Source organism: Hyla sarda, chromosome 2 (genome assembly GCF_029499605.1).
Source record: "Hyla sarda isolate aHylSar1 chromosome 2, aHylSar1.hap1, whole genome shotgun sequence".
NCBI lineage: Eukaryota > Metazoa > Chordata > Amphibia > Anura > Hylidae > Hyla > Hyla sarda.
Window position 1 is genome coordinate 208,259,027 of NC_079190.1, and position 14,961 is coordinate 208,273,987.

The 14,961-nt window shown below is 38.5% G+C and overlaps 1 protein-coding gene across 25 annotated transcripts in view; it reads left to right on the forward strand.

Moving 5' to 3' along the window:
- ABI3BP (ABI family member 3 binding protein) overlaps positions 1–14,961 on the forward strand; it is a 463,829-nt gene that overhangs the window by 364,418 nt on the left and 84,450 nt on the right. For all 25 annotated transcript variants that reach the window (XM_056556215.1, XM_056556227.1, XM_056556223.1 and 22 more), the window contains one exon: positions 8,301–8,393. In XM_056556215.1, coding sequence (XP_056412190.1) covers positions 8,301–8,393 — 93 coding nt within the window. The remainder of the gene's footprint in view (positions 1–8,300; positions 8,394–14,961) is intronic.

The window sequence follows — 14,961 nt, forward strand, 5'->3', positions numbered from 1 at the left end:
TAAGTTCATCTTCATTAACTGTATCACACACTTTAGGTGAAACAGTTGTTATACAGAAAACTTGTTCACCAATTATAAGGATATCTGAGGAGAAGCTAACAAAATATAAAGTAATTTTGTACGTGGGATAAAAAAAAACCTCTCATAGGCCATGTTAATAGAGGAAAGGCAGAATCCCAAAAATAAATGTATTTCTTGTAACCACTGGGAGTTAGAAAAGGGAAACCGGTTTAACTTCTCATTGTTATTATTCCTACTTCCTAACATTAAAGTATCACAGTGTTGTGACCTGATGATGACAGCATGCACCAAATGACAACTTGGTATGCACTACATCTCATAATGCCCCCTACATAAAACATAACACATGTATATAGTCAAGCTGTTATACATTGTATTTGTGTGTGCACTGTGCTGTATATTATATTACAAAGAGAAACATAGTCATATTACAAAATCAAAAGCGTTTGCTTTGATGAAAAACAGAAGTTTATTGTGTCAGCACAGTGCCATTTTCCATTTCTGACCCTAGACTATGAGAATAATTAACTGTATGCCATATACATTAATGTGATGTTTTATTTCTAATAGCCTGGATAATGTATATATCACATTTCCTGCCAAGAATCTGCAGAAATAACTTTCCTAACTATGATAAATGCTTTCTAATGTCGCCTTGTAACTTTAATTTTTGTTGACATAGAGATATGATATTATAAATATTATAGCACTTAAAGCCGCTCACTGTATGTTATGTGCATCACAGATCACAGCTGGTTCATGTCATTTCTGTAGTATTTATAATTTTACTGCGCTCTGATGATAGGACCACATAAAATCCCAGTCTAAAAGATTAGATCAAATGCTATAATTGAAATACATATAAACTTATATGTGTGTGCCAAAATGTGTCAAGGTATATATATTAATGAAAAAAGGCTAATCCACTGATTTATACAGTAGTACAGCTTCTCAAAGACCCTAAACCACTATAATTAAACTAAAAAATGAAAACAAACAAAAAAAGAGCACCAGTTTCCATGTTCTTTTCCCGTTTATGGACATTATGAAGGTAGAACCCCCACCTGATATTAATACCCTCTATGAGTTACAGCGATTTGAGCAAATAATGTATTAATGTATTGTGACAACTTGGCAAATGGGAGGCAGACTTGTGGCACTTAGCTGATCACTGAAAAGGCATTTCATTTTTTTTTTCCATATATTATGATGCCCTTAATTCTACTAGGCATAATGACTGCTGCTTGATGGTTTATGTCTGTAGTACTGTACTCGGTTTTTTATGCTCTCTGCAAAAGACAGCAATCTCCCTGTGTAGATAAACTTATGACATTGTCTGTGATATTGTCACAAATGTCAATATGCTTTCCCTAGACCACTCATCTACAGTGCTAAAGTGTACCTATACTTTCAAAAGAACCCCCCATCCACAACCCGCCCCCCCCCCCCCCCCCCCCCCCCCCCCGTGATCTCCAGAACAAAGCATGTCTCAAACCTCTGAGCACTGCGGTCTCCACTTTCTGGGACAAATTACTCAAATTCCCATTCAGGCTTGTGCCCTACTGGGACTAATTTCCTAAGCTCGGGAACCCTATTAGTTAAAATAGAACTTTTATTTCATTATTTAAATTAATATCCAAACTTGGTAAGATAACAAAACAATAATGTGGATTAAAACCACAGTCATTTGGTCAGTCAAGGGTTAATTATTTTTCATCCCCCTTATATTCATATAGGTGTTGGAAAAAGATTCCTAGCCCAGATCTCTATTTAATACTTTTGGAATTATCCATTCACATCCAGCACTGTTAGATAATTATACTGATCCAAATGCTGCTTATTTAAAATGCACTCAAACATCCCCCCCCCCCCCTCCGACGTTTCGCCGGCCGTAACTGGCCTTGTCAAGGGTCAAGGTGCTAATGGCGTACCTGTCTGTGATCCAGCTTTTTATATCCTCTGTTTGTGGGTGGGCATAACCTTTCCTAATTAGTTCCACCTATCACATCATTTTAGGCATACACTTACATCACTTACAATCCAGGGTTTACCCCTGAATGATTACGAGAGATTGTCAGTTAAGTTAACAACCAATATTGTCCCTAACTGGGATATTATGTTTTATAAGGCTGCGCATAGCTTCCTATTAAACCCCAGAATCCTTCCGGGTTATTCGCATCCGTGCGGTCACATGATCCGAGTGACGTGCAGGGTCATGTGATCCGTCAGCCGGCTTGCGCATCAGCCCATAACGTCTTTGTTTATTTATGTCATGTGATCAATCACAAGGTCCATGACGTGTGTTGTTTACCTAGGTCACGTGATGCTATGCGCAGCCTTATAAAATGTAATATCCCAGGTAGGGACAATGTTGGTTAACTTAACTGACAAACTCTCGTAACCATTCAGGGCTAAACCCTGGATCGGAAGTGATGTAAGTGTATGCCTAAAATGATGTGATAGGTGGAACTAATTAGGAAAGGTTATGCCCACCCACAAACAGAGGATATAAAAATCTGGATCACAGACAGGGACGCCATTAGCACCTTGACCCTTGATAAAGCCGGTTACGGGCGGCGAAAAATCGGGGGGGGGGGGGGGTAGAGTGCATTTTAAATAAGCAGCATTTGGATCAGTATAATTATCTAACAGTGCTGGATGTGAATGGATAATTCCAAAAGTATTAAATAGATATCCGGGCTAGGAATCTTTTTCCAGCGCCTATATGAATGTAAGGGGAATGAAAAATAATTAACCCTAGACTGACCAAATGACTGTGGTTTTAATCCACATTATTGTTTTGTTATCTCACCAAGTTTGGATTTTAATGTAAATAACAAAATAAAAGTTATATTTTAACTAAGAGGGTTCCCGAGCTTGGGAAATTAGTCCCAGTAGGGCACAAACCTGAATGGGAATTTGAGTAATTTGTTTAATAACCCGGGGAATACCCTATGGGTTATTTGGATTTAACACTTTCTGGGACAAACCAGTCTCGGGAGTGACAGCCCACTCCACTCAGCGGGACATCGGTTCCAGCGGTCAGCGGTCAGATCCCCCGCAGTCAGACACTTTCCCACTATCCTGTGAATAGAGGATATGTTTCATTTGCAGGATAACCCCTTTAAAGAGCCCCTGGGAGTTCCCTCCATAGCTCAGCTACTTCTCATTTTCTTTATTTCAGGGAGTGAGACCAGAACTTTATGGGTGGTCAGAGATAAGAGAGAAGCCATGGACCCTATGTAGGGAGACAGACAGGCTCCCCTTGAATTCGCAATATCAATACTCTGTCTTGTAAATTGTCTAAGCCCCACCCCCACTTCTTGTGTTTTCCCCCAAGTCTCTCTGCAGCTAGAGACAGATTTCCCTTAAAGGGGTACTCCGGGGAAAACCTTTTTTCTTTTAAATCAACTGGTGCCAGAAAGTTAAACATATTTGTAAATTATATCAAAAATAGAAAAAATTGGGGTATGTGAAGCTCACAAAATAAATTAGTCGAGGCTATATGGAAAGTATTTAGACCAAAAAATACCAATATAAAATAATATATAAGGGAGAAAAGGGGTACCAAATGCCTCTAGACTAATACCATAAATGGTACATGATGATATACATTACAGAAAAAATAAAGTGTGACTGTGCTTCACTTTAAATGATGTACAAAATTTAATATAAAATAATTACAAATGAGACATAAAATAAAATATAAATAATATAAATCAAATACATAAATATCTCCTTCCACAGGGCCCTTGTGGGGAGGTAATAGTATTATAATAAAATGGATATTTTAAAATCCGCATGTATGGTATATTCTTCCGCTACTCCAATTTTGTGCAAACCGGCATAATTCACTTTTTATAAAGTGCACTCCGTAATCGTAAAGTTTGAAACAGTTCATAAAATGGTATAGTTACCAACTCCCATAGATGATGTGATTTTTTGGCTGGACGTCCGAGAGATAGATGGCAAGTGCTGTGGAGTTACTCCGTGACCGGTGACTTCTCTTCGGCCTGTGGCAACCGGGCCCGTCACCGCAAGCGCATGCCAGCGCTGGACACAGCCTCCACAGCACTTGCCATCTATCTCTCGGACGTAAAGCCAAAAAATCACATCATCTATGGGAGTTGGTAACTATACCATTTTATGAACTGTTTCAAACTTTACGATTACGGAGTGCACTTTATAAAAAGTGAATTATGCCGGTTTGCACAAAATTGGAGTAGCGGAAGAATAAACCATACATGCGGATTTTAAAATATCAATTTTATTATAATACTATTACCTCCCCACAAGGGCCCTGTGGAAGGAGATATTTATGTATTTGATTTATATTATTTATATTTTATTTTATGTCTCATTTGTAATTATTTTATATAAAATTTTGTACATCATTTAAAGTGAAGCACAGTCCGACTTTATTTATTCTGAAATTTATATCATCATGTACCATTTATGGTATTAGTCTAGAGGCATTTGGTACCCCTTTTCTCCCTTATATATTTGTAAATTACTTCTATTAAAAAATCTTAATCCTTCCAGTACTTATTAGCTGCTGAATGCTACAGAGGAAATGCATTTCTTTTTGGAACACTGATGACATTGTGAGCACAGTGCTCTCTGCTGACATCTCTGTCCATTTTAGCAACTGTGCATAGCAGATGTATGCTAAGGGCAGCATGGGGGCTCAGTGGTTAGCACTGCTGCCTTGCAGTGCTGGGGCCTTGGGTTCAAATCCCACTAAGGACAACAATAAATAAAGAGTTATTATTATTATTATTATTATTATGACGTCATCAAAGAGCACTGTGCTCGTGATGTCATCAGAGAGAATTCCAAAAAGAAAAGAATTTCCTCTGTAGTATTCAGCAGCTAATAAGTACAGGAAGGATTAAGATTTTTTAATAGAAGTAATTTACAAATCTGTTTAACTTTCTGGCACCAGTTGATTTAAAAGAAAAAAAGGTTTTCACCTGAGTACCCCTTTAACAACAGACAGTCACCATTAAAAAACATGAATACATTTAAAAATTAATGGAGAAAATTGACTTATGATTGATGGTTTTATCAAGAAAGTAGTAGCTTCTTCCATATTTGTAGCTACTGTAGCTACTCAGCTTGTCAGAAAGAAATGCTATGTACTTGGGGGAAATGATGACATTGTTATAATAAGTAAGGATTAAGAGATCATTTATATTTTCCATTACAATATGGCATGATTGGGTAGGTCTAAGATAAAAGAATAGAATATATACTGTAATGGATGGGATCAAGCAAATTAGAGGAACATTTACATGAAAATATGCCAGCTTTCACAAGACATGAAAATATGCAGAGATGCAGAAACTATGTGCTCTGTGCACAACACCCAAAGAGAACTGTTAAGTCTTTTCATATGGTAAACCACTTTTCTTTCATTCACAGCATCCTCTGTAGAAAATCAGCTCTCGGTTTAATTGGAGCTGAAATGTCTGAGACCCAGGGGCTCTTCATAAATTCCACCAAAAGAGCTTTTAGTTATGAAGTTATAAACTGCTTTTTTGTTGGAACAATAAATCTTCAGCTTCACTATTGCATGAGATTCCTCAATACACAATGGTTTTCTTCAGCGCTCAGCTTTACACCACAGGACCTAATGTTATTTCCAAGCAAACCAAAACATGTAGCTGGGGTATCATATAAATATCACATGCATAGGAAATGTCAGGCTTTGTTAGGATTGTGTGGTTACATAACAGTAGTGATGCAGCACACACACTTATCTGGAATCATTTCTGAATCCATTACTGGGAAAAGGTGATTTATCAGACACAACAAGTGCTTTGTATCTAAAAATGCAGTTGGTAAATATAAGACATGGGATGTACACACTCATTCCGGCCCTTCAGCCTGCATCCAGATAAGTATTGTTGTTGCTATGTGCGTTAAAATATTGCTCTTCTGGTAAATTCAGGAAGTTTGAGTAAGTAAATTGATATGTAATTGTAAGAATTCAGGTAGTATAACATTTGTTCTACTTGAGCATGTCGACCAACATTTTTACACCTTTGCACACACATTAACAGTGCCCTAAGTTCACAGGTTTAAGGTATCCAATAACTTTAAAGGAAATCTGTCATCAGAATCACCCGCACTAAACCTGTTACACAGGCTTGTAGTGCGGGTGATCCTGATTAAAACGCTTCTTACCTGGTTAAAAATGGTTCAGCGGCCGCCCGGCTCATGAATATTCATGAACTTATCCTCGTAGTCTAACTCCTTTTTCTAGGTCTGGTGGGGAGGGCCGCGCATGCGCCGCGTTCCGTACACCCGGAAGCGGTGTTCTCCACCCGGCTTCACTCGAGCTGCGGCCCAATACAAGTAAGACGACGGGCATGAGTGAAAAGCCGGGGGGAGAACGCCGCTTCCGGGTGTACGGAACGCGGCGCATGAGCGTCCCTCCCCACCAGACCTAGAAAAAGGAGTTAGATTACGAGGATAAGTTCATGAATATTCATGAGCCGGGCGGCCGCTCCGCCCAGCTAGAATGACGTGTAGCCGAGTCCGAGATGATAACTCCTCCCACTGAGTCCCAAGCCAGGGAACAACAGAAAACTAAAAATAAAGATATCTGAAGAACAGCTGAACCATTTTTAACCAGGTAAGAAGCGTTTTAATCAGGATCACCCGCACTACAAGCCTGTGTAACAGGTTTAGTGCGGGTGATTCTGATGACAGATTTCCTTTAATAGCTGTCAGCCCACAGCTGTTTTTCTGTTTCCCATACACTTCCATGCTGGAATCAGCAGAGAGTGCATGTGTTTTCATGGAGAGGAAGATAAAGTTGCTGTCATAGACCTCTGGCAGGGGCTTATTTCTAGGGAAAACTCAAGGATTGGGCATGAAAATTCAAGGAGGCCGTTATACACATTACATTTTCGCCTTTTCTCTAAAGTGTATGAGGGCCTAGATTAATATTATCCAGTAACACCTCTCCAAAACACCATGGGAGAGATTTATCAAATCTGAAGTTCGCTTCTTCAGATCGCTTCTTTCATTTTTCAGAGGCCTTTTCAAAAATGAAAGAAACAATCTAATTGGCAACTCAGCAACTTTTTCTCTGGACAGGTTTTGATGAATCTCCCTCCATATTTTTTGGAAGACTACCCACTCATGCAGATCAGTCCACCATACAATTTTCATAGGGGCCATTTTATAAGAAGACCTCCTCCACCTCTGAGTGATCTTCTCTTTTTTGGTATATTGTTATCCAAAATAACCTCAAACTTAGAAGTAAATTGAAATATTTGTTAAGTGGAAAAATTGGGCAGAAGAAGCACAAGAATTATACAGTATTCAGAAGATCTGTGTATATACTTCTACTAAGGTCATATTTTTTTATGACTCTGTTTAAACTTTAAAGAAAATATTGAATAGCACATGATATAATATAGTCCAACATCCATCATCCACTTATAATTGCATTTATGTTTTCACATCTCTATCATAATCACATTTATGTTTTCACATCTCTATCATAATCACATTTATGTTTTCACATCTCTATCATAATCACATTTATGTTTTCAATATTATGTTTAATCACAGGTTATGTATCAGACGACTTTACACTTCCTTTGCAGCATATAGTACTGTGGCTACAGTCATTGATTCTGTGTCCTGATGGAGCAGAATTAAACAGCAACCAATAACAGAGAAGAGCTGCTGTCTCGTGACCCCTCTCTGTTCTTTACATCAACAGGATGCAGATATTTGAACAAGCATGTACCGTATGTTCCCTGATGGTGGAGCCTGTACAAAATGACAGTGCAGGCCACCAGCTACACATCCCCGGACTTAACTATACAAAAAAATGGCAAAACAGTTATGTCGTTTTTTGTTTTATATTTTTTACAAAAAACTGACTAAACAACTTGCCACCATAAGACTCTTATTGCGTAGGAGTTGTTTAGACATCAGCCCCCTCAAGGCGTTGACTGTAACTGAGATTTGTACAAACACTGTATGTATGTAATCTGACCACAGTTGGTTCTGTGGTCTTTTTAATGTTTACCTAGGCCATGTAACAATTGCAAGTACTCCAAATTCTTTCAACCATTACATATAGCTTGCAAGTTATGTTATTGTCACAAGTTTGTTGTGTCTTGTGAGTGGCTAATTGACACCCACAGACTCAGCCATAAAGATATGATCCGTGTTATGGTATTATTTTTGTCATTTATGTTTACATATTGTACTTATTGTGTAAGTTCATGGCACATTTATGAATTTCTTTTTAGGTGGAAGAGTACATGATACTACTACAAGGATTCTTGGTGCTACCAGAAATACTTCAATGGAATCAAACAACACTGGAAAAAGAACATTTTCGGGTGAGTATGATAATTCTTGAGTATTTCTTTCGAATAGTTTACTCATAGCTGCTCCTGCCATTAAAAAAAAAAGTTGTCTCACAAAGGCATCCTCTTTTCAAAATGAAGGTGGTGGAATTACAGCTGGTTAATGAAATAATCTGTGTCTAGGCTGTATTTCCCCTGAATGGCAGTCCATGTAATCCATAATTTGCTGTATCTAACTATGCAGCTTCTTAGGAAAATTCTTCCCCACAGTATGAATATACAGTTTCAGCCACACTGTCCTCTCTATCCCTCTTTGCACTCGTCTTTATGACCAAGAATCAGGAGACTAAGTTATCAGTGTTGAGTGTCTTTAACAGTGTTGTAGTCAACCCCATGCAGGATTAACTGAATTAATTCAAGAATTTAGTAACGTTAGCTACTATAAAATAAATCCAGCCAAATCTGTAATAATGAAATTATCCTTACCACCTAAATTACAAGCAGTCCTACAGAGTAACTACCCCTACAAATGGTCACAAATGTTCACAAGGTCAATTACAATATTTGGGCATTACATTAACAGTGCCCCTTTCTAGATTAGTGAAACATACCATTGCAGCATTGTCCTCTACTCTTATACGGGATGGGAATAATATCTCAAAGTTACCTATCTCTTCGATGGGACGAATAGCCGCTGTCAAGATGGCACTCCTACCAAAAATTCTTTATATGTTTTGGAACCTACCCGTAGTAATATCTAAAAGTAAAATTGATTCCCTGCAAAGTTTACTGACACAACTTGTTTGGGAAGGTAAAAAAGACAGAGTCCCTGTAAACCTTCTGTGTCTCCCAATTTTGAGAGGAGGGGCGGGCTGTCCTAACTTACAACATTATTATCAGGCATCCATATTAGACCAGGAGCAGGCATGGTGGCGAGGGGATTTGACTAAACAAATCCCTATATAGCATAAAGTTCTTTTTCAAATACTCCTCTACAAAAAGGGATTTTGCAAATATATAAGGCTCTTGCTCTAGATATACACAAATTGTCCCCATGTTGGAAATGGGAAAGAGAATTGCGGAAGTCCTTTACTATAGAGCAATAGGGGAAAGCCTTTAGTTTACCTATAAGAGTGTCTAGCTGTATATCTCATTTAGAAATGAATAAGAAATTGCATATACATACAACATTGTGCCATATAATAGGCACCTCCCTATCTTGGGAACCCGGAAATATTTTTATTACATATTGGTCTAGAAGACACGCAAATATCAGATATAACTATTTTAGTACATTTTCTAACTGTAGTTAAGTTAAACATAGCAGCTAAATGGAAAATGTGCTGAGCTCCCGAAGATACAACAAATGATTAATAGCACGCATGTCAACTGTTTCATGGAACGCACAATTGCCTCCATTCAACATGGACTTCCACAGTTTAATACCAACTTGGATAAATGGATTAAATTTATTGATTCAAGAAATAAGTAGTGGCAAGTTAAATAGTGGATGGGTAAGGCTCTCTATATTTTCTATATAACTTTTTAATCTTCCTTCTTTTTTTATTTTCCTCTTCCTTCTTTTCTTCTTTTTTTCCTTCTATTTTTATTAGTAATTAACACTGTAGTAAATAGGAGATGAGAAGGAATATGTTATGTTTATATTTGTGCTACCTCCTACCTAAATTGATGTATCATCTTAAGAGATGAGCGAATTTTAGAAAAATTTTATTCGGCCGATTTGCCAAATAAAAAAAAATCATTATGTTAAAAAAAAGTTGTTACTACTAATGTGTGTGTGTTTCACTTTTTTTCCTCAATTTTTTTAATTTTTTTAGGTAGTACTACTTCTCCCAGCATAGAACAGACAGTTCAATGATGGGAGTAGTAGTACCTGTGCTAATAGACAGATCGCACCGGGTGTCACTCCTGACACCCGTTGCGATCGTCCTGCATAATTTATAGATGCGGGCGGCTTTCTCGCATCTAGATAAGACGATTGCATTGGGTGTCAGGAGTGACACCCGCTGGGATCTGTCCTCAACTGCAGGTACTACTGCTCCCAACATGGAGCACACTCTGTTCCATGCTGGGAGCTGTATTACCTGCATTAATAGACAGATAGCAGCGCGTGTCACTTCTGGCACCCATTGCGATCGTCCTGTATAAAGTATAGATGCGGGCGGCCGGCCGCTCTTCTCTGGTCCCACTGTAGTATATCCCATATATACCTATAATTCATATTTCCCGCAGAGAGCTGTGATTGGCTGGAACCATCTGGCCAGTCACAGCTCTCTGCGGGAAATATGAATAAGTTATTTGAATTCTATTCACATCACTGGCTGGCCGGAGTATAGTGCAGAGATGCGAGCTCAAGAGAAAGCCGCTCTATCTCTGCAATAGAAAGGACAATTGCATCGAGTGTCAGGAGGGACACCCGGGGCGATCTATTAGTACAGGTACTACAGCTCCCATCAGGGAAGTCTGTACCATGCTGGGAATAGTAGTACTACCTAAAAAATTTAAAAAGTAGAGAAAAAAGTGAAACACACATACACACACTTTATTAAACACAATATTAAAAAATGTATTATAAAAGATATATTATTTTTACATTTAAATGACCCCTTTATACATTTTTATTATTGTCGGCTAGGTCCCTGCCTGCCCACATAAATTGATCCCTTTTTAAAAATTAACATTAACTTTTTTTTTTTTTTTTTTCAATTTTGGGGAGCGGGCAGGGACCAGAAAATTCTATGCTCAATATGAGTGCATTTCATATTTTTTTTCTAGTTTTCGTTCTAAATCATACTTTTTTTTATTTTCACTTTACTTTTTTAGCTCCATTTATTAATTTTTTTCAGGCATTTAGATGTGCTGCCAAGAATAATTGCGGGAGTCAGAGACGACCTGAGGACACAAATTTACAGAGGTCCTCTATCAGAAATCAAAGATCATTCAATTTGTAATTTGCAGAGGCAAATGGCCGTCAGGAGTATTTAACATGTATTTACATGACATGTATTTAATGTAATTGTGAAGGATTAAATACATAAATACATACATACATTATTGCCCCGGCCATCTGCCTCCGCAAATTACAATTTGAAGTATCTTTGATTTCTGATAGAAGACCTCTGTAAATGTATGGATTTTTGGTAAATTAGGCCTATTATTGCCTACTGTATTACACATATTACTGTGTCCTCATCTCTTCTCTGATCCCCACAATTATTCATGGCAGCACATATAAATGCCCAAAAAATTTTAATAAATGGGGCTAAAAAAGTACAAATTATGACATGCACTCCTCATTCATTTTTAGTATTGAGCGCTAAATTTTCTGGTCCCTGCCCGCTCCCAAAAATTAAAAGACAAAAAAAAATGTTAATGTTAATTTTTAAACAGGGATCAATTTATGTGGGCAGGCAGGGACCTAAAAATGTAGTCGACAGTATTAAAAATGTAGAAAGGGACCATTTAAATGTAAAAATAATATATTTTTTATAATATTTTTTTTTTATTAGTAGTGTATTTTAATATTGTGTTTAATAAAGTATGTGTGTGCGTGTGTGTGATTCACTTTTTTTCTCTATTTTTTATATTTTTTAGGTAGTACTACTTCTCCCAACATGGAACAGACTGTTCCATGATGGGAGCTGTAGTACCTGTACTAATAGACAGATCACTCTGGGTGTCACTCTTGACACCCGTTGCGATTGTCCTATTTATTGCAGAGATGGAGCGGCTTTCTCCTGTGTTCGCATCACTGCCCTATAATCCGGCTGGCCAGTGATGTGAATAGAATTCACACCACTTATTCATATTTCCTGCAGAGAGCTGGGACTGGCCAGATGGTTCCAGCCACTCACAGCTCTCTGCGGGAAATATGAATAATAGTTATATATGTCATATACTCATACTACAGTGGGAGCATAGAGGAGGGGCCAGCTGTCCGCATCTATACATTATAAAGGACAATCGCATCAGGTGTCAGAAGTGACAACCGCTGTGATCTGTCTATTAATGCAGGTACTACAGCTCCCAGCATGGAGCAGAGTGTGCTCCATGTTGGGAGCAGTAGTACCTGCAGTTAAAGGGGTACTCCGGTGAAAAACATTTTTTTTTTTTTTTAAATCAACTGGTGCCAGAAAGTTAAACAGATTTGTAAATTACTTCTATTAAAAAATCTTAATCCTTCCTGTACTTATTAGCTGCTGAATACTACAGTGGAAATTCTTTTCCGTTTGAAACACAGAGATGTCTGCTGAATCACGAGCACAGTGCTCTCTGCTGACACCTCTGTCCATTTTTAGGAACTGTCCAGGGTAAAAGGAAATCCCCATAGCAAACATATGCAGTTCATAAAATGGACATAGATGTCAGCAGAGAGCACTGTGCTTGTGATGTCAGCAGACAGTTCTGTGTTTCAAAAAGAAAATAATTTCCGCTGTAGTATTCAGCAGCTAATAAGTACAGGAAGGATTAAGATTTTTCAATAGACGTAATTTAGAGTACCCCTTTAACCCCGTAGGGACACAGGGTTTTTCAGTTTTTTCCTCCTTGCCTTTTTAAAAATCATAACCCTTTTAATTTTCCACCTTAAAATCCATATTATTGGCGTCACCAATTCTACTTTGCAGTGACATTAGTCATTTTACCCAAAAATTCACGGCGAAACGGGAAAAAAAATCAGTGTGCAACAAAATCAAAGAAAAAACGCCATTTTGTAACTTTTGGGGGCTTCCATTTCTACGCAGTGCATATTTCTGTAAAAATGACACATTATCATTATTCTGTAGGTCCATACGGTTAAAATGGTACCCTACTTATATAGGTTGGATATTGTCGTACTTCGGGAAAAAATCATAACTACATGCATGAAAATTTATACGTTTAAAAACGTCCTCTTTTGACCCGTATAACTTTTTTATTTTTCCACGTACAGGGCGGTACGAGGACTCATTTTTTGCGCTGTGATTGGAATTTTTATTGGTACCATTTTTGTTTTGATCAGACTTTTTGATCAAAAATACGCTTTTTTGGACTTTGCAATTTTTTTACGTGTACGCCATTGACCATGCGGTTTAATTAATGATATATTTTTATAACTCAGACATTTACGCACGCGGCGATACCACATATGTTTATTTTTATTTACACTGTTTTATTTTTTTTTATGGGAAAAGGGGGGTGATTCAAATTTTTATTAGGGAAGGGGTTAAATGGCATTTATTAACACTTTTTTTAAAACTTTTTTTTGCAGTGTTATAGCTCCCATAGGGACCTATAAAACTGCACACACTGATCTCTCATTCTGATCACTGGCGTGTATTAACACGCCTGTGATCAGTGTTATCGGCGCTTGACTGCTCCTGCCTGTATCTCAGGCACGGAGTAGTCATTCGTCGATCGGACACCGAGGAGGCAGGTAAGTGCCCTCCCGGTGCCCTGTAAGCTGTTCGGGATGCCTTGATTTCACCGCGGCGGTCCTTAACAGCCGGGTTACTTTCACTTTCATTTCAGACATGGCGGTCAGCTTTGATCGCCACGTCTGAAGGGTTAATACAGGGCATCACTGCGATCGGTGATGTCCTGTATTAGCCGCGGGTCCCGGCCGTTGATAGCCGCCGGGACCGACCCGATATGACGCGGGGACACTGCGTGACCCCGCGGCATATCGCGGGAGCCGGCTGAGGGCGTACATATACGTCCTTCGTCGTTAAGGGATTAAGGACAGATCACAGCAGGTGTCACTCCTGACACCTGCTGCAATCATCCTATCTATTGCAGAGATGCGAGCGCAGGAGAAAGCTGCTCGCATCTATTCATTATACAGGATGATCGCAGGGGTGTCGCTAATTCGTTATTTCGAATCTAGTCAAAGTTCGGATTCAGTCTCCGAATCAAATTTTTCATGAAATTTGGAACGAATTCGACTTCGTCGGATTCGATTCGCTCATCTCTAATCATCTTCTAACTGAAATAAAAAAAATAAAAAAAGAACCATGCTGGACCCGAGAGGGGTAAGTACCTACTGAACCCCAGTTATGTAGCATAACCCTCCCACTGTCTTCTGCTTGGTATATTAACAGTTTGACTATCCTAGATCACCTGGAATCCTTACATTATTGTCTTCCCTGCCCTGGACCATTAGGTACATTGACATTAATCCTTTCACTGCCATTCAACAACAAAGATATTGACATTAAAGGGTAACTGACCGATTAATCAACCACAATAACTTGAATATACAGGTGGTTAGTATGGGTGATCCTGAGTAAAATAATCTGTTTCTTACCCCAATCTGTTCAGCTGTCCCGGAGATATACCACAATCTTGTAATATGCTCTTAACTGACTCAAGGTGGGTCTGAAGACTATCTGCATCTCTGATGCCACCCCCTGGGTCTCATTCACACTGCCCCACTGATCATAGAGACTTAGGAGAAAGAAGGAGATAAATATTGATAAGCAGGGTGGCACGAACCGGACCCAGAGGATGGCATCAGAGGTACAGCTAGTCTACAAACCTGCCCCTGGTGAGTTAATCCTTAAGACTGCATTTGCAAATTGCAAGATTGTGCTATATCTCAGGA